The sequence below is a fragment of the Bombus vancouverensis genome, chromosome 8, assembly GCF_051014615.1.
Source record: "Bombus vancouverensis nearcticus chromosome 8, iyBomVanc1_principal, whole genome shotgun sequence".
NCBI classification, from domain to species: domain Eukaryota; kingdom Metazoa; phylum Arthropoda; class Insecta; order Hymenoptera; family Apidae; genus Bombus; species Bombus vancouverensis.
Window position 1 is genome coordinate 17,748,791 of NC_134918.1, and position 26,735 is coordinate 17,775,525.

Sequence of the window (26,735 nt, forward strand, 5' to 3'; positions counted from 1 at the left end):
TTCGTTCTCGTTTTCGATTTTCGACTCCTGCACCTTCTCAAGCTCTAGGTTCCCTTCCTTGATCCTGCTGGTCCAATGAGGGGTGAGTCTCACCTCGCTAATCGGGTCTCGTTTTCTTGAGTAGATGGAAGTGGAAGTATTGCATCGTCCTTCCAGGAAAAAAATGCATATGCGCGGCGAGAAACAAAAAATTTACGTGAATTGTCGAGGATAAGATACCGAGAAATTATATTAAGAGGGTCGATCTGTTAATTTGGTACGATAATAAATAGTCTAAAGTTCTGAGTCATTTCCTCCTCCTAATAGGCTGACTTAATGAATATTTGAGTGGTATAAAATTTTCTATTTGCATATATAATCAGTCAATTTCGCTCTCGGTTTATACGAGATATCTCTAGTTTTTAGATACAATCATCGAAGCTAAATTCATTCTACTATATTAAAGACAAGTTCTCATGATGGTGTAACTGCAATGGATTCAAAAGTCTCCAACAAATATTATGTGAAGTTTAAAAGTTACGAATATGTAGCACCAAAAATGAGTAGATCTCTGATATTAAGTACATCTACTACATCTCTCTAACTAGTTATTCATCATCCACTCATCACCCAGCTATGTACTCACCCCTGATATAACTTTTGTTACATAAAATTGTCAGTCATAAAAGGTTCCGTACACTCTTTAAAATAGAATAACTTTTTTAATATTGTACCAAATGACTTGAGTCTGTTTTGAGAAGTTAGAAGCATTAGTTTACTAGATGATGTGTAAAAAAGTTTGGAGAAAATTACTACTTATCGAAAATGCGGAGGAAATAATAAGTATCGCCTTTTACAACTTTTGTATTTAAGCTTTTGAAAAGTATATTTTGTAGATTTAATCTAAGAAGGTTTGTGTAAAATTTCATTGAAATCAGTTACTATAGACTAAACGTTACTATAGACTGCAAATAATTAAAAATGATGAAAATCGCAGTTTTTTACGATATTCGGTCTGTAAATGTAATAAATCTAAAGATTCTTATATCTTTCGATGCCTGTCGCTTGTTTCTGCATCAATTGATTTCGATTAAATTTTCACCATATACATACATAGCTGACATAAATCTACAAAACGTATTTTTCAAATTTTCATTACAAACTCAGATAAAATAGTTGTAAAAAGCGACTTTTACAATTTTCTTCGTAATTTCAACCAATTGCAATTTTCTCAAAATTGGCTTACATATTACCTAGTAAACTAATCCTTCCTTCCTAACTTTACAAAAAAGCTCAAGTCGTTTGATTCTATTTTAAAGAACGTATTGTTTTAAAGGATAAACGGACACTTTTTTGAGTGACCGTACATGCACTTAATTCATTTGATAGAATTATAGAAAGATAATCTTATCTATATTTCTTATTGATTTGTATTTTTTCTTCAAAGCAAATGAAGATATTTAAACAAAAATATGTCTGGAATTCAACTCAAAACATTATATCGTAAACGAATTAAAAAGCGAACATTAACGTTAGTGGAGAAGATTTTTGACAATATTTTTCAAGATATGTTTAAATTTCTCTGTTCATAAAATAATAATTTAATAATAAAATATACAATAAAATATATAATAAAATATAATAAATAATAAAGTATCTAGGATTATATTTAATTTTTGAAAACATTATCAATTAACATTTGGAAATTCGAGAATTTTTTATATAATAACATTTGCATATGCATTTTATAAAATATATATATTCAGTATTTAAGTTCAGTACACGAAATTATCAATCTTATTGGTGGCTTTTAATTATTTCAAGAGATAACATATTTGTTTATTCTTAATTTAATTACAAGATAAAGAACAACTATATTTATACAATTATATTTTATTCATATATCTAATTGTAACAGATCTTACTATATTTAAAATAACATGATAAAATATTTGTTATAAATTTACTATATACCAAAAACTACACAGCTTAAATTCTACTCATAATATTTATAATCAAATATTACAATCGATATAAGTATTATTATATAAGTAAGGATCACATGTATTAGCAAGTTTATATTGTTCATCAATTTTTAGTGTTATTTATTTTCCATCACTTTCCACACCGCATTACATAATTTGTTTAAGAATTGATATTCATATTTGTAGGTGGTTTCTCTATTTTAGATTCCAAAGAAAATGGTGGAATCCTACAATCAAATGCATATCCATCTTCCCTTTCCATTCTGAATGTACCCCTAAAATATAACATAATATGACATATTTACTATGCTGTAACACTTACCTTTATACACATTACAATCAATAATATTAAAACATTTTTAGACTGTGTCATACAACCGATGATGCAATTGAAAAAGCAGTAATTTTACATAAAAGAAAAAATTCAAAAATATAGGACAAATTTTTCAGCACAAGATTAAGACATTTGAAGATTCTTTGATTGTGTGTGCATTCAAGTTCTTATTATATAGAACTCTCATCAAACCTATAGTAGGAAAATGTAATAAAAACAACAATTACTTTCTCAACATTGAGAAAGATTAGTAACAAAAAAATCTTTGCTCTTTAAGAACTCTACGTAGTTAAAACTCGGTTAGATGCACACATAACCAAAAAACGTTCAATTCTTTTAATTATATAATTTTATTTCACACTTTTATTTACTAATATTTTTCATACCCTTGAGAATTCACCTTTGAATATTCTATTCCCAGTTGCATCATTTATTGCAAGATATCTTATGTAAGTTTAAAAGAATTTATATTTTGTTAAATCTACATTAAAAGCTAAGGGTACATGTAATTCAAATATTATTGAACACTATAATTTTATTAAAGAATAAAAGAATATTGTAATTTCTTTAATTATTAAATTAATATATACAAAATAATTTTTACTGGAATATATTGAACATAAAGTAATAATAAATACATACCACATATGACCACTTGCAGCTTGCAAACTCACATGACTACTATATTGAAAAGCAGGTAAAATTTTTGATAAGACAGGTTCCTGACCAACAACACCTCGTCCTCGTACAGTTTCCAATGTGCCAGAAAGACTAAATATTCTCCAGTGTCTTTCACGTAATTGCACACTCATATCGCCCAAATTTTCCAATCGAATGCAGTAGCGCCACTAATTTATTTAATTAGGATGGAATTATTTATTTGAAGTTAGACTAACTTGCAATTTGTAACAAGTATGTTTTAATACTTACCCAGTGTGCAGCTGTAGCTTGATTTCCTCTATAACCCATATAAAACGGAATTACAGTAACACGAACATTTTCAGTAGTTTCTTTATGTACATCTGATAACTCCAACCATGGATGATTCTTTTTCTGCCATGCTCTTAGGGTTTCTTGTGCAACAAAACATGGATCCTGATTTGGATTATATGCTAGGAACTTGTCAAATAGTTCATGTTGCAATGCAGTTTTCTCATTTGTAGTATAAGGCAAAACATCTTCATGAGCAACATAATCCAATCCTGGGACTGTATATAAGCTATGACTACTTTCATGATTACTCAAAAATGTTACAGCTTCTGTCTGAGCACGCTACATATAAACATATAAGATTGATTTATAATGTTAATTTTTTTTTCTATATATTTAAGGGAATATTTTGCTCTAGAAGATTAACAAATTTCATTGAGTGTCATGGAGTTTTTAACATTTTTCTTTTTTACTATCATAAGAATATATTCTTAAAATATTGGTTTGGAAAGTTTGTAGCATTTCTAACAATCGGTACAAACTTCTACTGTACATGATGAGATTGAATAAAGACTTTTTAAAGAAATCACAAAGCTTACTAAAAATATTATATCTGCACATGCTATGCAATAAAATTTTAATTCTATTTTAATTCTAAGGGAAATAAATTGCCCTTAACTTTTTCATTATGAATTTTTTATATACATATAAACAACTCAATTTATATGTATATACATATGTTATTAATATAAAATTCACAAAATTACCAGATTTATAAAAGTTTTAGGTTTCCTTTCATGTAGCAAAACATGACTCAAACATAGTTGTCTAGACTAAAATATCCCTGTGATATTTTACTCATCCTTTCATACTTACTATAAAAGGATAATCTCTTTGGTCAATTAGTACCTGATAAAAGGTATGAGTTCTACCTTTTACTTCTTTTCCCACACTATTATAGTGATCATTTGTATTTCTAAAAACAAATGGAATTTTTAAGTAATTTATTAATTATTTATTTTGCAACTATAAGATTACTTTACCCTTCTCTTTTATTTGGAATATCTCTGTCATAAACTCTTGCTGTCCAAGGAAATAATATTACACCTCGGTAACCAAATACTCTATGCAGAATTAATTGACCAGTTTCATACTTTCCTTGTAATTTTGGTGTTTCTAATTTTCCCACTTCTGCCAATCTACAAAAGAAGGTTATTATAGTATTTGGTTCAGATTACAGATTTTTATGTAAATATATATTTTGATGAGCACAACTAAAGAAATAGAGCTTAAATAAAGATTTATGTTTATCAAATATTATACCAAATATTGTATTTTAAATATTATTCCATATTATTTGTTTCCATGTAACTGTCCCACAGTCTAATAATCAACTTCTTATTAACGCATATAGTAATCTAATATTTATATTTCTTATTTTTGAACACTATGTATTTAGAAAAAATACATATTCATTGATATCTCATTCTATTATTAACTATTTACTAGAATGTTTTAATACATTTCATATATCATGCTCTTTTTATATAGTTAAGATTTTAAATTAAAAAAGACATTGTTAAAAATGCATAACATTGAAGACAATGTAATTATTAATTTAATTAAAAGGCTTCATCCCCATATGTGTTTTGAAATAGAAAAATAAATAAATAATTTACTTTATTCAATTGATGTACATATTTAATTTGTTATGAAGTTTATATTACCTGATGTGTCTTACATGATGCAAACAATATTTTTTCGGCGCTTTGAGAAGATAGCATTTTAATTTGCAAGTAACAAGATTTCGAGCAAGTTCCATGCTTTCTTAAGAAGTGTTCTTAATAAGGCACAATTTTTAGTTTAGACCGTGAGATACTGGATCGAAAATACATGATAATGCCTTCTTGACATTTTGGTAGCTTTTTACTACGTTACGACTACCAACGAGGATCATATGTTCTGTTTAGATGCGCACCTAAAAAAAAGGCGCATTCTTATGTCGATCACGAATTGAAAACATACAATAAGATTTAAAAAATCCTTTTAGTGTTTAAATATTTTTCTTTTTCGTTCGCACGTTATACATTGCACATATTTCGTTTATAAATATATTCATTGTAAGAAAATGGTCCCTTCTGAAATTTGAACCAATCTCCTTCGAAGTAACAAAACAAAACCGTGCGCTTCTTTTTTCAAATTGTGTTCTCAAACATTGTTACATTATATAAAAGAATAGGAAAAAATGTTATCTATATTTGCTCTGTCACCGATCCGATCTGTATACACATTTTTTCTGCTATTCATCGGTACGGTACGTAGGAACAGGATCGTATACGACTGTAGGTACAAGGATACAAGATACGAACGACATATACATATACAGGATGTACCAGCAACCATAATATAAAGTTATATATGTGTATATAAACATACATTACGTTGTGTGTTGCAAGCTAAATAAATATTACTCGTAATATTACTGATTATGTCATTAAAAATAAAACATACATATCTGACTAAAATATAGAAAAAATTTAATGAAATATTTCTTATTTTATGTTTGTTAACCAAATAGAAAACAGAATTTTTATACATAATATTGAATAAAATGAATTACACGATACAGAGATTTATTATATTAACGTGCAGGAGCAACATTAATTTTAATATTTCTAGAAAAATAAATACTGTTTTTACATCATACAATCATGTGTTAACAACACGTGTATTTATGACAAAACTCAGCTTACAATTACGTTATAATAACTTGTTATATACTACTAAAGTTCAGTTTGAAAAAGATAAATCTAATTTGAAATTACTCACGAATAAAGGTGCAAATAATTATTCTTCTGTTCAAATGAAAAAAAGGACCAAGAAAAGGACAGCTGTTTCTACCAATGATGAAATGAGTACTGTAAGTAATTATAATTATAGAGATATAGAATATATTAATTATCATAGTAAGATAAAATTTGAGAATGAAAGAAATAAGATTTAATTTTCTCAGAAAAGGTATTTTACTTATTTTATATTTATATTAAATTAATATGTAAGAAATTAACTAGGAAGAAGGAGAAAGAAAGTAGAAATTAATTAGAAAGCAATTTTTATAAAATTTATATAACCAAAAACTATACATTTAAATTAAAAATTCCGTCTGTTTACAGGCATATAATGTAAAAGCATTGGCTACTTCAGAAGAATATAATTTGGAAGCTTTAGTGCAAGGTCTTATTGAACAAAAGCTATATGTGCCTAGCAGTATACAAACATCAACTAACTGTAAGTATACTAGAATTATTAGATTTCATTCATGATATAGAATTGTTTTAGAGTTGTAAGTATTTATAAGTATTAGGGGTACATCATATGAATATAATCAAATAAGAAGTGTTATATAAATATAGTACACGTAATTTTAAATTTCAATATTGTCCTTAATTTTATGCCATTGGCCTGTTATGTGTAAACTAACTTTAAAAAAGAGAGGTACATCAAAGAAGTATTAGATTGATTCATTGAAATGAAATGAGTTCAAAATAAGCATTATAAGGTAATGAATACAGTGTTTTATTGTTATCAGTTTTGTATCAGTAACCATAGCGTAGATTTTAAAATGGACAGTAACAGTTAAGGACTATCTTTGTAAACCTAATCTTGTCTTATAGCATAGTAACTGTAAATCTGTTGTTATTTCCATTGTATTTCATACTTTTATATTATAAATTTTTAATGAAGCTTGAAATAACAAATCTATATATAACATTTTTTATTTAACTGTACCTGCAGAATGCATTTACAAGGTTTGACTCTGAGACTCAAGGTCAAACTCTGAACACCCTGTATATGAATCTAACTATTGTATTTTAACACACAAAAGGCATTTTATAAAAGTTTTCATCTTTTAAGACGTATATATATATATATATAGACGATAATGTATATTAGAATATTAAGTTTATTATTCTGATACCTATTTTATATTAATTATCCTATTATATTAATAACTGAATAATATAAGAAGGACTAAATAATTTAATAGAATATAGTAAAACCAAAGGATGCTTAATAAACATAGACCAGTAAATTACTAAAAAGTAAACTTCAGAATATTTTAATTAGCACTATTCAAATCTTAAATTATTTTATTAAGAAATTATGCAATATCTATTTTATAATTGACAATGAACTATACATAATTAGTCTTATATTAGCACAATATGCCTTTAGCGATAACTAAACTATAAGTGCTTATGCACATCTAAATTTGCATAAGCTGCCAAAAGCAACAATTTGAGCAGAGATTTATTTCACACATTAGATATGATAGTGTCAGAAATACTTTGAAAATTTTATATATTTCTGCAAATTATGTGCATTTTATATATGCAATTTTCCATAAATGCATAAACATCTATAGTTTAGCAATAACGAATTTGATGTCTATACATTTGATATACATATGTATTGTCCCTTTGGCCATTCATAGTTTATTGCAATAAAATAAACAATATAAACTGGAATTATAAATTGTTTGATATGCATTACTTTTGCAAAATTTGTATAATTTAATTTGTGAATCTGTTCTTTGATGATAGGATATAAAGCTTGAAATTAAAATTGATAATTACTAAAATAAACAATGCGTAAAATAATGAAAAAATAAAAAATATTTATATTAATATAAAATATGTATATTTAAAAAAATTGCAAAATATTAATCATTATTATAATACAGTTATTTAATTTCATTTTAAATTATTAATGATGTATTTACATAATAAAGTTAAAAGTAAAAAAATAATTAATAAACAAATCTTCTAGCAATAAGAATACATTTTATCATGTTATTTGAGTGATGATTATTTGAATGACATGTTTGTCATTTTGTTTGTCATATATATTTATATAAACAACTATAAAAGAAATTAAATTACATTATGGTAAATTAGAAATAGGTAATTACATATATAAAATATCTAAATAGTAATTGATAAATTAATATCAAACAAATAATAGATTTACTAAATTAATGAATTATACTTTTAGATTGAAACTTTTTTATTAGTACAGTAATTTATTTAACCACAGATTATATATATATATCTTTTTAGATTGTATTATCAGAATAATTTTTTATCTGAATACATATATTCATTAAAATGATATTTTTTATCTATATAATGTATCATTAAAATATCAAATATTGAACAGGTTATTTCAGTTTTAATATAATTTTGAAAAAAGTATTTTGCTTTTACAAATTAAATTAATGAATAAATATAATTATTTCTATTTTATATTATGTTTGTTATGTAGTTCAGATCGTTTTCAGTCAAATAAAAATTCTAATTTGAGGTTAAAAATATAAAGTAAAATATTCTTTTTATTTATATGGATAAAAATGTAAGTGTAAATGTTATTATATCTGATAATGAGATTTTGGAATGTTTCTCTAACCTATAAATATGTATATGTTTCATAACTATATTTGTGCAATAACAGGAATGTAAAAAATTTATTTACATAAAATGAACAAATATTCTTCAGTATCTTTTATTTGTGTAATCTCAAACTAATATATAATTAGTTAGTAATGTATAATAATAATATATAATAAAAGTGCAATATCATGTTCATGTTTATTTATTTTAACGTTTATTTAATATTTTTTATCGATATTTTTACAGCATTCTTAATATTTATAAATGCTGTATAAAAGTATTAAAATGATAGAGTGTATTAAAATTATATATATGAAATATTATCTATATATAATACACGGTTCAATAAAATGAGAAATGTGACTATTTGTAGTTTTGTATACTTTAGAGATTACGACGCCATATATTGCCTATACAGAATTAAAAAGTATGCTTATCATCAAAAGAGTGTAGTCGTATTATTGCGATACGCTATTGCAACCTTTTCTTGACTTTGTGCAACAAGGTATTCTTAAAATTAAATTGTTTTCTTTTTAAAAAGTACATATATCTTTGCATATATTCCATTGAATAAATGAATAATTATTTATTAATATTAATTATTTACAAGTAGATATTTTAGATTTTTTTGTATACATAGCATATATATAGGTGGACTGCCTCTGAATATTTATCTTTTTAGTAAACAATTATATTACTAGAAGTTAATTATAATATTTATTATATATAGAGATAATTTCTGTATAAAATAGCAGTATTTCCTATACATTTTCTTAGAATAGGAATTATTTATTTTGCACGATATTAATTTTTAAAATTAAAAAATCAAAAATATTTAAGTATTTTCCATGCAAAACTTTTATGTATATATTGTATGTAATACAAAAAATGTTTAAATTTCATTGATATATTCATAATAGGTTTCTAGAAATGTATAATCTAAAGAATTAGATATATTAGCAACAAAGTTTATATAATTTTAAGTGACGTAAATTTTTTAAATTATCAAAATTTACATAAAATCTGTGGTTTAAAAGGTTTTATGTAAACATCTACGTTAAGGAAGGAATAACTATGGACACAGAACTTAGTTTACCTTCTTCTAAACAAGAGCTCGAAGAATTGATAGAAAAAGCAAAAGATTGGGCACTTATGCATGGAATGTGTATGAGATCAAAACAAAATTTTAATGAAAACATCCTACAATTTGCACCGTTTATTCTGATGCCATCTCCATTTCCTAGAAAAGAATTCGAGAACGCTTGTTCAATTCAAATAATATTAAATATACTTATGCATAGAGTTGCCCAGGACTATAATTTCTTAAAAGCAACTTTAGAAGAAACGATTAAAGTTGACAATTTTACCAAAAAGTTATTTGAAATCTGTAAAATTATAAACAAAGAAGGGGGATCAGCACAAAAAATATCTCTTGGTATATTGCGTTCAGACTTAATGTTGGATACATCTTGTCCACAAGAAGATACAATTAAGAAATGTATACCATATTGTTGTTGGAAACAAGTTGAAATAAATACAATTGCATCTGGCTTTGGTTGGTTAGGACCTGCTTCAACTGAATTACACAAATTTGTATTAAGAGAGCTTGGATATTATAAAGAAATAAAAAATCTTCCAGAAAATAATGCACTGGAAATAATATGTTCAAGTATGATTAAAGCATGGAAGATATATGGAAATGAACAGTATGTTTCTAATCAAATTACAGGTTATATTACAGATCTTACAGGTTAAGAAAATTTAAATATATATTTAATTATTTACAGAGCAGTAATTTTATTTGTTGTTGAAGATGTTACATATAATATATGTGATCAACGCTTTCACGAATTTGAAATTAAGAAACAGAATCCAAATGTTAGAGTCATTCGTAGAAATTTAACACAATTGGCAGCTACTGCCAAATTGGGTTCTAATAAGGAATTGATAGTAGACAGTTATATTGTATCTGTAGTGTACTACCGATGTGGGTATGAACCTGGACAATATCATACACAGAAAGAATGGGATGTAAGATTATTAATAGAAAGATCATTGGCAATTAAGTGTCCTACCATACAGTATCATTTAGCAGGAACTAAAAAAGTTCAACAAGCACTTGCAAAGCCAGGTGTAATTAGTAGATTTTTAAAAAATGAAAGAACATGTGCAGAGATCAAAGAAATATTCACTGGTAAGTGAATTATTTTACTAGTAATATATCACATTGAGATATTAATTGAAATATTATGTTGTTTTGTATAGAACTTTATGCATTAGATTTTGATGAACGTGGGGATGCTGCTATAGAAATGGGAATTACAAATCCACATTCTTTTGTACTTAAACCTCAACGAGAAGGAGGTTGCAATAACAAATATGGATTAGATATAAAATATTTTTTAGAGTCTATAAAGAATAAGCAAGACAGAGTAGCTTGGATTCTTATGGACAAAATTCATCCTCCAATTCACAAGAGTCATATGATCAGACCTGAAAATAATATGAGTACAGAATCCCAAGAATTAGTTTCTGAATTAGGAATATTTGGTGTTATAATAGCAGATGAAAATAATGTATATCTTAATAAGCAAAGTGGTCATATGTTACGGACAAAGTTAGCTACTGCTAATGAAGGTGGTGTTGCATCAGGATTGGGTGCATGTGACAGTCCATTTCTAATAGATTGAAGACACATACATAAATTGACAGACACATACTTTTAATAAGATATGAAATAATATTATACACGAGATGAAATTTTAATTTGTTATAGGGATATATTAAAACAGTGTACTGAGTATTACTTCTCAAAGTCAAATTTGATAAGTTATGCAGCATATACATAATATTTTTTAATATACATTATCATAAATAATTATCTATATATTCTTTTTTTTATTTAAATGTGAAGCTAAAATTTCTTTATTCAAATATATGTTTCGTACATAATGTTTATTTTATATACATATAAAATGAACCAAAATGAACATACTTACTACCAGTGTGTATTTAAGATAATACATCTTCCATTTATTTATATGTAATGGTGTTATCATATTTTAATAAAATAAATGCTTATAGTAAGTATTTGTAGTATTATATATATTATAGCAAACTTGTGAAGTACTGATAATGAAATATATGTTAAAATTACAAATTTATATAAAAATTATAATCTAATTGAAAGGTATATAATTAAGATTGTATTATCTAAAAAATGTTCCCAATTTATACAATGATAGTAATCAAATGAAGTTTTGAAAAATATTTTATATGCAAAAAGTTTTAGACTTCTGAGAATCTTTAATTTATTGGTATCTTAAATATTATAACTTTTATGCAATACATTTTTTTAAAATGCATATGTATACAAATATTTCAATATGAATAAACATTATTTTTATATGCGATACTTATTTACTTTATTTTTTTCATAATTCCATAATTCCAAATAAGTAAAATAGGATGTGCTTTATTTAGATTATCTTTGCAGCTTCACCAGATGTTATACATGCTGTGGCAAAGTATGATGTCAGCCATGAACAAAGAGAAGTTTTCTTTTTCCGAGAAGGCACTATAGTGGCGTGGAATATTTCTGAACTCGAATGTGAAAATATATTAGAATTTTTAAAAAAATACGAACAAAATCGTTATATGGAATGCATTGTAAAATCTGAAAGTGAAGTAATGTGTTACAGTTATGCGGATCATGGGTAATATCTATTAAAATTTAAGAGATTTAAATTTCATTATTTTTCAGTAATTTTAGTTCTTTGCTCTTTAAATATTTTACAGAAAAAAGAATCATATAAAGGATGGTAACATTATTTTAGCTTTAAACGCAACAAATTTAGATAAATACACATTCTCAAATGCAATGGCACAATCAGTCAAGTTAGGTATATGGGAAGCATCTTTAGACCATTATATAGATTCCATAGCATTTGTTACTGAAGATTTAAAGTCTGGCAGAGAGCTTAGAATGACTCAACATGAAGTATTAAGAAAGCAAGGGGAATTATTTGCTTTGCGACATTCAATTAATTTAAGCTCAGATTTATTAGACACTCCAGATTTCTATTGGGAAAGGGATGATTTAGAACGTCTTTACCAAGAAACTTGCTCGTATTTTAACATTGCAAAACGCACAAGAGTAAGTTAGAAAAGGTCATTGATTTGGCTATGTATTATGAGCTTGTATATAGAGTGTATAGAAAATTGTGGTATTAAAAGTAAATTATTCCTCGTAGAAAAGTAGTAGTCAAGAAATAGTCAAGAATGTAGAATGAAATTTTTATTACAATTTTTTAAAGAATTTTAAAAATAAAGATATAATACATAGTATATATTTATTTATTACTATATATACTAATTTACTTGTTTATTTACAATTACACTATTGGAAAAATTATTAAACATGATTACATTGTTAAAACATACAAATTTTTATTATGTGAATGTGGGATGTAAAATTATAATATTTTAGATACCTATTAAACTAGATAAATACATATTTAAACTATTTGTTTTACTATTTTTACGTTACTTTTGTATGAGAAACCACTTAATTTTCAATACTCTATGTATGATATGCAAATATATAATTAATTTTATTTTGTAGGTTATAAACGAAAAATTAAATCATTGTGTTGAACTTGTGGGAATTTTAGCAATGCGTTTAAGCGATCGCCATCATATTCGTTTAGAGTGGATGATCATTATTCTTATCATGGTCGAAGTTGTTTTTGAAATATTACATTACCTCAACAGATATTTTTCATAGTTTAATATCTATAATTGTATTTATAAGGTCTAAATTAGTGTAATAGTAATTGCTATTATCTATATTGTATTTAATTGTAAAAAGATAAATACATATTATAAATAAAATTTATACTTTTGCGCAGTTAAACTTTAGAACCATGTGGTGTTTATTCATGTTAATATATTTGTTTATAATGTTGTTATTAATTGTTGGCTAATTTAATACTATGATTACATTATTTTATTTTACCATCACACTTTACTCTATTCTATTTTGTGATCAGTTACATACATATATTATTTGTTTGGCATTTCTTTCCCCCATCCACGTTTTTTGGTACATAATTTAGGTTACATAATTTATTTCAATGAAATAATCAATCACGTATATAAATTGTTAAACAATTAACATCAATACATAATTATGTTAATAGAATATTATTTCGATCGATTAATACTAAATTATAAAATAAAACATTACTTTTTGAAAAAGGAAAAAATAAGAGGCAAAGGGAGTGCAAATAAGTTTTTACATAAAATAAATATTTTTCCAAATAAAAAATAAAAAAATAGTTTCATTAAATTTTGACTGAAAAATTCTATTATTACTTATTCATCTATTATTATTAAATTCTACTATGAATTTAATTATAGAATAAATTTTCGACATTTACCTAAGAAAGTCAGCAGCTGCGAAATGCAACTCGTCAATAATTGCAATGTAGAACAAGGACACCTGTTTACTATAATATTTTATCTTCCATTACATTCATAATTATTAACATTTAAATAATGTAAATTTTAAAAAATTATAAATGTTCGATTTCTTTTATTCCTAATTGCAAATGCAAATCTTGATAAAATTTTTCCTACTTAAATCTAGAATATTTCTATTTTCTATTCAATGTAAAAATTGTAATATAAAAGTCGAAAATATTTAATAATAATGTATATGATATCTAAAATATGTATGTTACGCTTAATATTCTAGAAATAATAATCTGATATAAATTGTGTAATGAAAATAATGTAAAAAATCACTTCTATATAATATATGACTATTCCATTTGTGTTACATATTACTAATATTGGAATTTTATTATTACAATTTGTGTTATATATTATTTTCATTTTATACATAAAAGAAAAATATTTTATCTTTACATGTATTGTATATGATATACAAGAATGAAATACATAGAAAACAAAATCATATACACAACTACAAGTAGGATAATGTACACTTATATGTATAATCAGGTATAATGTATACACATGTGCACGCAAATACGCACGCGCAGCCACGATGAAGGAATGGACACTGAATGAGGGATTCTATATATAACTTCGTGTACTATATTCTGTTAAGTATTAAAGGTACGATTTTGTATTTAACCTTTCAAAGTCTTTACCTTCTCTCATCTTATTTTATGACAATGATTATAAATAATAGATTGCTGTTTAAACAGTAACATATCCACTTACACGTGTGGACCAATATAACTCCAATTTACATGTACAACGTAATTCTAATGACATAAGTTTCACATGTAACTGAATCTAATTTTTACAAACGACGTAAAGTAAAATGAAACGAAGATTTTTATATGATACATAATATATTTCTTCATAAAGAGCAACTTATCTTCTTACTTTGTTTGAATCAATCCATTGTACAGCCTATCCAATATAAATCCTATTAACTTAAGCCAAATAGTAAATTTTATGTGTAATATCTTTAAGCTTTACGAATAACATATAATAACATAATGAAATGGATATTTTTATACGAATATTTTTGTACCTTATTTACTATGCTTTCTATGGACCAATATAATTTCAATATTATCAAATCAAATAGTAAGTTTTAAACAATAGTAATTGTATTTAAATTTTTACAAATGGCATAAAGTGAAACGTAATAAAGATCCTTATATATTATGATATATAATTGGATAAAAAGAAAAGAACGAAGGGCAGCATGCCTGCTGTTTTTTCTTTTGTTGTTTCAGCTAATTCAATAGAGACGCTCTATAGGTGAATTTCTTAGGTACATCCCTGTGAATCTCACGCATGACTCGCACCCTTCTGCGCCTGTATCAGAAGCGAAGCGAAGTTGTAGGCCAGTTTCAGCGATAATAGCAGCCACTTGTCGGCTAGCTGATGCCGTGGCAAGTTCAATTCTGTATTCTATGAGACAATACCATTCTCAAAAATACTATAGACATTAACATTCTACATTACAAAATTTACAAATCTTTACAAATCATCCAGTTGTTTATAGTTATGTCAATCCAAAGCAGTTATCTACTTTCAAATTAAACGCTACACGTTTGTACATATTTACGTAAGTATACATATATAAATTCACATGGTTTAAAATTTTTTTAACGACTTAAAAAATATCATATTTTATCTCTTTATTATGGTAGTATATTTAAATTGATACATTAGTTAGGTTCATTTATAATATTGGGTGTCATATGTTTAAGTTACGTTTACTTTGTTTTCTATTTTTACGCTTCTGAAATTGTGTGGATTCTAATCAATTTACTTCTGAGGAAGTGGGTGGAATTTTTATTTTTATTTTTATTTTTATCGTATTATTTAAAATTTTCTTATCTTTTATGTATATTTAAGTTTACGAGTTGGAATTCTAATTTAATTGAAATATTTGATAAAATTTTGTATGTTAAATGGTTGAATAATGTTAAGCAGAATATTAAAGCTGTATATAGTTTAATGTATTGTCGGTGAGTTACATGTGTTTTTGCTATTCGTGTAAAAGTAATGAAATTGCTATCAATGCAGTCCTGTGAGGAATGATGGCATGCGTCACGAGCTTTCGATTGATCGCCCTTCAACGTAGGACTTTCGCGCTCATTCTTTTTTTCAGTTAACGATACGATTGCCACGCGTCACGAATCTCTTCTCTTGTTCCACTTCTTGTGCTTCTCTTTTTTCCGGCAAATATATCGCTATAGTCAATACTACGTTATATTTATCAAATCTAATTCCTTTCAGTGTATTATATCGATTATGGTTTTTTATTTGCGTACATATGTTTTGCTTCATATGATTTGTTTTAGATAACATTCCGATATAATAATTATATTTTAAGTAATTTAGTTTTCAATAATAGCTACATTTTACAATGAGAGCAGAGTAGTACTACATTTTACAGTATTAACTATACTATAATTTTATTTTTCATAGCAATTTTCTTTTTTAAAATAGTGCAGTATTATATTTTAAAATATTAATTATATATTTTAAGTAATTTAAAGTATTAACGATATTATAAGTAGTATTATTTATGCTTTTCGATTTTCTTTAATTCAGATCTTGTTGGATTGAAAAATATTTTTCCTCTTTTTAGTTTTTAATTATATTTTAAATAATTTTAAAAAATTCTTAACCAAGTTTTATTTGACTTTTTTTGTTATCTTTAATTTAGAAGATGTTGGATTTATAAAGACGGCTTTTCTTTTCCAACTTAATCATATTGTAGCAGTGCATTAAGAAAGTAAGAGTCGATGTAAGTGTGAACCATTGAAATATCGATTTAGGTCCAAATATAGTCTCCCTTTAGCTACTTAAATAATATAAGAGCGGAAGTATAACGAATACTTGTTGCACATCTACCTTCGACGAAAATTGTTCTTTTAAATTTTAGCTTCTCTTTGGTTCTTCAATATTTATCTGATTAAATGATTAATTCAAATAATTAATAATAATAGTAATAAGTAATACAAATAAATTTCTAATATCTTATTCGAGAAATGAATTATTTCCAAATGATAATTTCAAATAATAACGCAAAGTAAGAAATAACATTTGTTCGTTAACATAATAGACATCTTAATTATTATAAATTATTTGGTCTTAACACAACTCAAAATTTAAATATTTCATCAGATAATTGACTTGCATGATCATTAATAATAACAAGAAAAGAAAACAGTCATTGAACTTTACCTGATGGGTGAAAGAGCAGTATTTGTTAACAAACAGACACAAATGAATAAAATTTAAAATATGGCTTCAGAATATAAACAGTACAGTAGAAGTAAATACTATCGATGATAAATATCGTCAGAAGTTTGTAGTTTTAGAACAGATTTATTTTCATAAATTTTCGAACTAAAGGCCATCTTATTATATATATAGTTCACAAAACTTTCTTTTGAATCGATTATTACTTTCAATATTTCTCTATTTTTCTTTTTTTAAGTTTTAAGAAACAAAAAAAATTTTCAATTCTATTAATAAATTCACCTCTTAGTGTAATAATTTAGAAAAAATCCTAATTTCATTAATGTAATTCTAAAAAATTGGAATGTTTTACATTATAAGCAATTGACAGTAATGCTACTATTTTTCATGTTTATGTACATGCACGTACATCATTTTTATTTGAACTAATTCTACACAATCTTCAAGTTCATTCATTAAAACTTGAGATATTTATATATAAGGTGTATCGTTTAAGATTAAACATAATTCATTAGGCATTTCGAATAACCTGACAAAGAAATGTTTCGAATAAAAGCTATGTAAGTCAAATTTCGTTCTGCAACACATCTGAGAATTAAAGATTTCGAAAAAATTCTTTTTCAATAAAAAATCAATCAAAAGAAGTCTTTGATTATCGATCATAAAATTTAATTAATTAAATGTCTATTTTTTATAGGCTAGTGTACATTACAAAATGTTTCTGATATATTTCAAATGATTTCAAAATTCTACTAAGATAAACAATGGACATGACAGTAAAGGATATAAGTGGAGGAACCAGATGGGTCTGTCCAAACGATAGACATTTGTCATTGAGAGCAAAGTAAGCATAAATTTCAACACCTCTTTATAAGCATATAGGAAAATAGAGAAAGTCCTTTTATGAAATTTAATTTAATTTATAAGAATTAGAATGAAATAGAATGAATAAGTATCAGAATGGAAGTTTGGAAGTTGTTCTGTAACAAGATGTAGTCAGAGTACAAAAAATGTATTTTTAAATCTTATATTATAGAAAAATAACAGAAGTAGAATTTTTCATAGAACAATTAGTTAAAATATTATCAAAGTTAGATATCTAAAAAGAGAATTATTTCGCTTTTAATATGTTTAATTTTTTTAGTAGTCTAACAGTCAAAAAGATATTTTTAATTTAAAAATTCAGCTTAAAAGTAAGTAAAAAGTTCTAAAAGAGGAGAGAGGGAGAGAGGGAGAGAGGGAGGGAGAGAGACAGAGAGAGAGAGAGAGAGAGAGAGAGAATTCTGAGAAATTTACAAAATTTATGTCACAATTAAAAGAAATTTAATTTAATCAATGTTTTAAGCTCAGTTATCTTTCATGCTGCTTAAAGTTAAAAGATAGTTTTAGAATTACTTATTATAGTTATTTATGTATTATGTATGTATATATGATAATTAGATAAATAATTTATTCTATAATATGAGTTACTTCTCATTGTGATTTGAATTCTTATATATTCCTTTTGTCAATAAAACACATACATTTTTAATAAAATATCAATAATTAGGTTGCAAACAGGTTGGTCTGTAAAGACTGGCTCTCTAGATTCAAAATGGGGTACTTACTCTAATTCTTACTCAAGTGGCACTAATCGATGTGCACAATCATTTGTACTTACTGAGGAGGAACAACAGACAATTATACAGGTAAAATTTCGAACAAATACAAATATAACTTTTCTTTTTCCTTCTTACTTAAGCTTCTGACCCTTAAATGAATTTCTAGTTTTGTATTATGTAAGTTGTATGTGTATAATAATTTCATTGTCCCATTTCCTACACAGCAATTTCCTTAGAAGAATGATTATTCTATAAAATAATGAATATATTATTAATTAACACATAAGGATTAAATGTCAATCAAAGTAAACAGCTCACATATTTATTCTCTTTTCATTACTTTCAATATTTTAGGTCATTCAGAGAGCAGAAGCTTTAAATTTATCAGAACAGGAAAGAATTGGTAGATTAGTAGAAAGATTGGAGAATATGAAACGCAATGTCTGTATAGTCACTACAACAAGATTAAACGAAAGGAGAAGATGTAGTAGCAGATGCTTGAACAGTGCACACTGTGTGTGTTCTTGCGCACTTTGTGGTGAAAAATTTGGTGCAGTATTAGGTGCATCAGCAAATCTCTGTAAAGATTGTCGAAAATACATATGTCAGAAATGTGGTATTGAGACTAATGAATTAAATTCAATACTTACGAATGTCTCCACAACAAGAGAAAGAACACAAGAAAGAACAGCTATGCAACGAATTGTTAGTAGATCTAGTAGTGGTCAGAGGCAATTTCTTTGTCGAATCTGCGCTGAGAGTAGAGAAATGTGGAAGAAAAGTGGCGCTTGGTTTCTCAAAGGAATGCCAAAATATATTTTACCCGAGAAAAAGGTATGTATAGAAATTATATTTTATACCTTTTTACTTCATTTTAATTTGTGATTAAATTCAATTAAAATTTTATGCTAAAGATATTGCTAGAACAAAGGTTGTGTTATAATTATGTTATAATAGTTTAAATGTAAGGGATGTACATAGTAGATTTTTGCATAATGTATGTACAATGTAGCTTTCTTAAAATTACAGGAACGTGGATGGTCAAGATCTATTCACAAGACATCCACTTGGACAATTGGAGGTAATAAATCCCTTGAATCTGCAGAGCCTCAAGATTCTTCTTCTGATGAAGAAGTAACACGACGCCTAGCTTTAGCTCGAGGGCAGTCTGATTCACTGTCAAGCTTACAAAGAAATCAAGATAGTATTACTACCAAAACTTATTCATCATCATCAAATTCTGCTCAACCAACTAGTAGTACATCTAAATCGCGAGGGCAACGCCTCTCACCATTAAATAGCCGTGAGGAATGTTTAGATCAGTTAGACAGATCTACCCTTTCTATTACTTCTCAATGTAGTCGTCTTTCACCATCTCCTACAAGCCCTCGTTCACGAATATCTCTAAAAGCTAGCAGCAATGATTCTCAAACCGAACAGCATGTTTCGTTTGAAGATGAAATTATCGATGACAAGAACAAAAAGCTCGAGGATATTAATGAACCTACTTGTAAATTAGAGATCAATTTATGTGATCAACCAAAAAGCTCTCAGATACTATCTTTCAGGTAGGTAAGAATGATAAATATTAGATTATATAATAAGTTCATTTGTTTTCTGATATTACATTTTAAGGTGTTTTAAGAAATCAAAGTTTTAAGGAGTCAAATTTCAAAATGCCTTAATAAATATGGGTCCAAATATCATTAGTTTCAGAACTATAATATATTTTCAGCTATGAGCCTGTAATAACATAAAGTTATTTTCCACACATAGATACACAGTTTACTTTCATATTATTTAAATACAAATGGCAATCCTAAACAAGCAGCTTGCCTGTATCAAAAAACCTAATGCTTGTTTAAAAAAATGCGAATGAACTTATTATTATACAACCTGATGAAAGAGTGGAAGTTTAGCTGATATTAGTTGATATCTTACAGATCAAATTTTACAACAGTTCCAATGATACCAACAACGACAATGACAATTGTGTCAATGGAACAAGTTCCAGAACAGTCTCAGGTCTATGAGAAATGTCTAGATCAGGAAAGAAACCAATCTTCCTCAGAACAAGGGAATCTTCATAGCAACAATCAAATTGATTTAGTACGACAACAAACACCAGAATATGGTAGGTATATAATCTAATATCTAATAGTACAAGGATAGTTAAAACAAAAATATATTTAAAAAGTATCATTAAAAGATTGATATGTCAGAAATCTATTAGAAATGAGTGAAAGCATAAGAATATTGAGTCAAGAATTTTTAATAGTCCAGGAATTGGATAATGATATACATATATAAGAATATCAGGCTTTCTAGAATTTCACACATTATGTATGGTATGATTGCATAGGTATAAACTTTATTTGATATAACCAAAGACATAGGCATTTTGAGCTTTGAAGTAATTTCAAATTCTATATATAATTAAATTAAAAAAGCTAATACATAGATATGATATAAACATTTCCGATCTACAATTATATCCAATAAAATTCTTTGAAATGTATTCATTTTACATATCCAAAACCAACTTATTGATAATATCAAATACTCATGACATGACCCAAACATTAATTCATGATATTGGAAGTTACTGAGAAGTACCTAAAATCTAGGATCTAAACGTCTGGGATCTGAGGTTTAAATTCATGTAATCAAACTATATTTTTCCAAATAGAAACGAGACAAAATTATGGAACTCTAGAAGTCGCTTTGCGATACGACCCAACAACTCAATGTCTCCAGTGCAAAGTGGAACGAGCACGAGGTCTGCAACCAATGGATATTCATGGCCTTGCCGATCCGTTCTGCAAACTCAACATATTACCAGTTGACATAGTTGCGACCACGAAGCGACTTCGAACAAAAACGGTCCACAAAACACGGGATCCGGAATTCAATGAGACTCTAAATTTCTATGGAACAACGGAAACCGATGTATGAATAAAAACAGGTTCTTCAAATGATTAAGGAAGGATACAATAGCTCACGAAAATATTCAAACACTTGTAGAAAACCACTATTATATGTGTTATAGAACGCATTTTGAAATGTCATTAGCACTGTAATAAAACCTGCTTATCATGACCATATCAGTAAAGTCTGAAACATCTAAAAATGTACATAAGAACTACGAGATATTTAATACAAGCATATATTTTACAGACATAACAAAAGTATTTAAACAATCAGTTATCCATTACAGTAGTAAATCTCAATATTCAATGGGACCATCTTTAATACTATATATATATGTAGGCTTGAAATGATTGTTCATGCTGTATATTAATTTGTTGTACATATGAAATATATGTTGTGTGTAAATAGATTGGTTTTAAATTTAAACAATATAATCATAATAGTCGTGCCTCATTATAGTGCTAATGGAATTTTAAAATGTTTTATGTAACATATACAATATACATATACATAAAAGTTTTCTATGGTAAATAATCAAATACTTTTGTGAGACATTGTACCTTTGAGTTTTTAAATAAATGAATAAAAGAGAATTGATTTTATGAGACTCATAGAGGTATATCCCTCCTTAAATGATAATGATGTAAAATATCGCAAAATTAATCGAAAAAATTAATGATTTATGATAGATATGGAATGGCAAGGCACTACACATCTTAATACTTCAGGATGATCCAGCAGGTCAAGATTTCCTGGGAGAAGCAAAATTTCCTCTGCATGAATTACAACCGCATCAAACAAAACATTACAATGTTCCATTACAAGATCACTATGCAGTATGTATAATTAGAACTCTAATCTTTTTATTTCTTTTTAATATTAAGTAATAACGATTACAAATGATATAAGCATATTATTATATTATTTTAATTATGCTGTTCTATTTCGAGGAATGTTTTAGTCTAAAAGATAGTTTTTCGAGTCGATTTTTGGCATATATAAATATGTACATAATAAATACGTGTATAAAAAGAAAAACAAACAGTTATTAAAGAGTCAAGATTCATTCGTTTCTATATACATATATGTATTCATATTTTAAATAATTATAAAATAGTGAGCAGTGACACATAACTCTAGCAACGTTATAAATTTTATCTTTATATCTTGAAAAAGAAAATATAAATGCGAAAGTCCAAAAATCGAATTTTTTAACCTTTTGGACGCGAATGTTTTCTTAATTTTTACTATCAAATCTGCATATCGTTCATTATTTCCTCTTGTGCATTTAACGTTTCACTATCGTTCAAGAATTTTACTGATCTTTAATTACTAATCTTTATAAACATAATCATTTCTCGCGTTTAAAATTTTTCGCGACGGCCGACTTTACTTACATTATTGCAGACACTAAGATATAAGAGCTCGACGTTGGCATAGGTGGACAACGAAGAAGCAGCTTGGGGCGTGATTTCCAGTGGACGAGGACAGATTCAAGTGAGTCTAAGTTACTGTACAAGACGGCGAGCATTGACGGTCACAATTCATCGAGCTACAAATCTTCTTCCTATGGACAGTAACGGATTTTCTGATCCATTCGTCAAGCTGTGCCTTATAGAGAACGTGACAAACAATCATCGACAACGTGTCTTCGACTATTCAATCGCACGTATTACTGCTAAAAAGCTAGTATCAAAGAAAACCACAAATCGCAATGCGCAAAGTACAACAATCAAATGGAAAACTTTAAATCCAGAGTGGAACGAAGAATTTACTTTTGCTACTCGATTAACAGATCTTATGAAATTCACATTATATCTCACAGTATGGGATAAGGATTTTGGCAAAAGTAATGACTACCTTGGTAATACATTAACTTTCTCAAATTTAATAATTATATTGCTGTGTGTTGTATTGAAGAAGTTTATGTATATATATTATAGCAATATCTTCCTTATTTTTATTTAGGTGGACTTGAACTAAGTTGTAATAGCAAAGGAGCACGATTACGACATTGGATAGACGTAATCAAATTTCCAGACCACCGTCATCGAGCTTGGCATAACTTAATTGATACTATTTTGCCTATAGAATGATAATTTATATTTTTACTCTTGTTATTGTGTTATTCAACATGTTTTAATAAGATCTATATATTCGGTATGCATAATAATCTACAAAATATAATTTATTTACATGCGATTCATACAATTGCTCAAAATGTACTATTCTACAAAAAAAATGACAGAAAAATAAAGACATTATATTACATATAGGAAACGTTATTATCTTACTCATCTCTTTTCTTATTTAATTTAATGTCGTCTTTTAAAAGAAATTTTTAAATAATAGAAGAACTAGAAAGATTTATTTTTTACAATAATCATATATGGAAAATTTTAAGTATACCTTTCCAAAATTGTTGAAGAGATTAATATGTGATTAATCATTTTCACTGTCACTAGAATCTTCTTCAGCTTCTTCTAACCATTTAATGAATGGTTGTACTGCTGCTCTCACTTTATTCTTCTCATGTGAATCTATATCTTTATCTTTAGATTCATACCATTCTAAAATTTTTTCTTCTGATAATACATCTCTATCATAAAGCATATGCAATAAAAGTTGCAAAAATGGTAACAGTTCTGGAGTTGTACTTGCAACCTCTTCTATTGCATGTAAACAGTCATCTTGTGCATCTTCTGTTTTAACATAATTCAAGATAATTGGATAAAAATATGTTACTACACGTTTTAAATTTTTATGGTAATCTAGGTTAGTTAGAATTTCCTTTTCTTCTGAAAGGTAATGGAAAGGTAAACTTAATATGGCTTTAATAACATTATATGTTACTTTGTTCATAGTGACATTGTATGCATATCTTGAAGAATTTATTTCTAAAATTAAGTTTTCACAGTTAAGTTGATCTTGAAAACCTCTTAACAAGCTATCAATAACCTCAGATAAGAACAAGCTTGTGTCATCTGCAATAAAATTACATTCAGAATCTTCATCAATACTTGATGTATCTGTATTTATAGGCACATAATTATCATTTTCTAGTGTATCATAATTCTTAAAGAGTTGAAATTCATTACATGGGTCAATTTCTGATATTGTTTTTATAGAAATTTTGTCATTTTCTGATTCTATGATAGAATCAATATACTCCTTTGGAGTACGAATAATTGTTTTAGGACATAATATACATCCACTTATTTGTGTGTTTTCTTTAATAAAACAATTTGGAAATACTATACTATTTACAATAGTACAATTATCTTCAATTTTACTATCTGATAAAATATAAGAATTCTTAATTGTTACATTAGACCCTACCAAACAGTGATTTCCAATAATTGATCTTGTAACAGACGTATTATTCCCAAGAATACTATTTTGGCACAATATGCTATCTTTCTCTAATACACAACCTTTAGCAAGAGTGGCATTTTTATGTTTATACGTGCTTCTTGGCATATAAATAAAATCTTTTAAAAGTGGAATAGCATTTGGTGTAAGTGGGAAACTATGTCTGTTCAGAATGTCTCGGTTAAGAGTATGATATGCATTCCATGATACAATTGGCAGACTATAATCCTGAGGATTTAATTGTTGCCAATAAATTCGAGAATTTAAAATTTCTTCATTCATCAACACTCCTCGAATGAAATCTTCCATTGTCTGTTAATAACATATAAAGATTATTACTTAATATATTGTTCATTTCTTACTTTTAATTGTTAGAAAAATATTAGATTAATTACTTATGTCTTAAAAAACTTATTAAAAAACATTTATTTAATGTAATGTAAAAAATATACATTTTTAAATATGAAGAAATTTAATTTTATATCTTTAGTTATGTTTTATATTACTTACTTGGAAATCAAAATTGTCAGAGAATAATGGTAACACAGAAGGAGAACATAAATAAACATGAGTATCCATAAAACAAGTGTTAATTTCAATCTCACTATGATCCAAAAACCAATTTAATTCTAACTTCACTTTCTTCAAATCTTTCCGTATTATATTATAATGTAGAATCTTTTTGCTACTTTTGTCAGAAACTACCAAACATGATTCATGCTTCAAGAAAGATTCATTCATAGATCCAATATTTCTTAGTACCATGGTCATGGATGCACCTTTATCTTCTTTCAGTTTTGCACAATGATTGATTAAAAGATTGGTAAGATCAGCATTAATAAATGCATCTCCTCTTATAAGTATAAAATTACCACGAATTGAACCTTTTGTATCAATATCTCTAAGAGCATCTCCAAGAGAAGTACAAGTATCTGATACAATTAAAGAAACTGATATTTTAAACCATTTTTTCTGTTTGATGTATGCTCTTATCAAGTCTACATGGTTACTACAATAAAGGAATAATTCTTGCACTCTGGATTTAATCAGTGTTTCCACCAAATAATCTAACACTGGAATATTTATTACAGGCATTAATATAGTTGGGAATATATCTTGTACAGGTGTCAAGCTCGTTATAAAATCATCTGCAAGAACTACAGCCTGTATAATTTGTTTCTTCCCCATTTTTGTAGTCATTTCGTTTTATTTGAGCTTTTTATAATCCTTAAAGCAATTCATACAAGATATTCATTATAGGTTATGAAATATTGGACAATATTGTTTACTAAGAACCTTCAACTGTGTGTTTTAATATCGTTTCAAGTACAAAATTTGTTCCCGTATATACTTAAAACTTAAATAATATATTTGTTCCTTCGTTTTTTGT

General features: G+C 26.6%; 4 protein-coding genes and 1 long non-coding RNA gene across 16 annotated transcripts; 3 read left to right on the top strand and 2 right to left on the bottom strand.

Annotated features, from left to right (window-relative positions):
• The first annotated feature begins 17 nt into the window (after window positions 1-17).
• Window positions 18-2,189, top strand: LOC143302988 (uncharacterized). Its single transcript, XR_013058909.1, has 2 exons — window positions 18-330; window positions 399-2,189. It is a non-coding gene; the product is annotated as an uncharacterized LOC143302988 (long non-coding RNA).
• On the bottom strand, window positions 1,857-6,144 carry POLDIP2 (DNA polymerase delta interacting protein 2). The gene is made up of 7 exons (XM_033339616.2): window positions 6,058-6,144; window positions 4,956-5,206; window positions 4,272-4,427; window positions 4,105-4,204; window positions 3,229-3,570; window positions 2,941-3,146; window positions 1,857-2,239 (listed from the first exon to the last, which is right to left on the bottom strand). The coding sequence occupies exons 2-7, from the start codon at window positions 5,048-5,050 to the stop codon at window positions 2,125-2,127; spliced, it is 1,014 nt and encodes a 337-aa protein (XP_033195507.1). The 5' UTR covers window positions 5,051-5,206; window positions 6,058-6,144; the 3' UTR covers window positions 1,857-2,124.
• Window positions 6,145-6,401: 257 nt separating this feature from the next.
• LOC117159595 (glutathione synthetase) lies at window positions 6,402-24,253 on the top strand. 11 transcript variants are annotated; one of them, XM_076620464.1, is made up of 12 exons: window positions 6,448-6,516; window positions 14,706-14,822; window positions 15,458-15,792; window positions 18,139-18,285; window positions 18,991-19,129; window positions 19,397-19,876; window positions 20,072-20,610; window positions 20,986-21,176; window positions 21,732-21,991; window positions 22,663-22,809; window positions 23,414-23,822; window positions 23,942-24,253. In XM_076620464.1, the coding sequence occupies exons 4-12, from the start codon at window positions 18,206-18,208 to the stop codon at window positions 24,067-24,069; spliced, it is 2,373 nt and encodes a 790-aa protein (XP_076476579.1). In that variant the 5' UTR covers window positions 6,448-6,516; window positions 14,706-14,822; window positions 15,458-15,792; window positions 18,139-18,205; the 3' UTR covers window positions 24,070-24,253. The 11 variants fall into 11 exon arrangements, with proteins under 11 accessions (XP_076476576.1, XP_076476582.1, XP_076476579.1 ...); XM_076620458.1 differs by having other exon boundaries at window positions 6,450-6,516; window positions 23,414-23,837; XM_076620460.1 differs by having other exon boundaries at window positions 6,450-6,516; window positions 15,458-15,616; window positions 23,414-23,837.
• LOC117159625 (required for meiotic nuclear division protein 1 homolog) lies at window positions 11,626-13,593 on the top strand. Its single transcript, XM_076620472.1, has 4 exons — window positions 11,626-11,761; window positions 12,175-12,394; window positions 12,477-12,834; window positions 13,303-13,593. Exons 1-4 carry the CDS (start codon window positions 11,725-11,727, stop codon window positions 13,462-13,464), a joined length of 777 nt encoding a protein of 258 aa, XP_076476587.1. The 5' UTR covers window positions 11,626-11,724; the 3' UTR covers window positions 13,465-13,593.
• Window positions 23,404-26,545, bottom strand: eIF2Bepsilon (eukaryotic translation initiation factor 2B subunit epsilon). 2 transcript variants are annotated; one of them, XM_076620468.1, is made up of 3 exons: window positions 25,856-26,545; window positions 24,383-25,657; window positions 23,404-23,540 (listed from the first exon to the last, which is right to left on the bottom strand). In XM_076620468.1, exons 1-2 carry the CDS (start codon window positions 26,543-26,545, stop codon window positions 24,416-24,418), a joined length of 1,932 nt encoding a protein of 643 aa, XP_076476583.1. In that variant the 3' UTR covers window positions 23,404-23,540; window positions 24,383-24,415. The 2 variants fall into 2 exon arrangements, with proteins under 2 accessions (XP_076476583.1, XP_033195474.1); XM_033339583.2 differs by lacking the exon at window positions 23,404-23,540 and adding an exon at window positions 23,839-24,058.
• Between the last annotated feature and the right edge of the window lie 190 nt (window positions 26,546-26,735).

Bases quoted from the DNA above. Each gene is read 5' to 3' on its own strand.
- LOC117159595 (XM_076620461.1), top strand. From the start codon at position 18,206: ATGGACATGACAGTAAAGGATATAAGTGGAGGAACCAGATGGGTCTGT. The intron at 19,877-20,071 runs GTATGTATAGAA...TTAAAATTACAG, and splicing joins ATATTTTACCCGAGAAAAAG to GAACGTGGATGGTCAAGATC. The intron at 22,810-23,413 runs GTATGTATAATT...ACGTTGGCATAG, and splicing joins CATTACAAGATCACTATGCA to GTGGACAACGAAGAAGCAGC.
- LOC117159625 (XM_076620472.1), top strand. From the start codon at position 11,725: ATGGTGTTATCATATTTTAATAAAATAAATGCTTATA. The intron at 11,762-12,174 runs GTAAGTATTTGT...TTATCTTTGCAG, and splicing joins TAATAAAATAAATGCTTATA to CTTCACCAGATGTTATACAT. The intron at 12,395-12,476 runs GTAATATCTATT...AATATTTTACAG, and splicing joins TACAGTTATGCGGATCATGG to AAAAAAGAATCATATAAAGG.
- eIF2Bepsilon (XM_076620468.1), bottom strand. From the start codon at position 26,545: ATGACTACAAAAATGGGGAAGAAACAAATTATACAGGCTGTAGTTCTT. The intron at 25,658-25,855 runs GTAAGTAATATA...TGTTATTAACAG, and splicing joins CTGACAATTTTGATTTCCAA to ACAATGGAAGATTTCATTCG.
- POLDIP2 (XM_033339616.2), bottom strand. From the start codon at position 5,050: ATGGAACTTGCTCGAAATCTTGTTACTTGCAAATTAAAATGCTATCTT. The intron at 3,571-4,104 runs GTAAGTATGAAA...GTTTATATGTAG, and splicing joins AAAGAGATTATCCTTTTATA to CGTGCTCAGACAGAAGCTGT. The intron at 3,147-3,228 runs GTAAGTATTAAA...TAAATAAATTAG, and splicing joins AAGCTACAGCTGCACACTGG to TGGCGCTACTGCATTCGATT.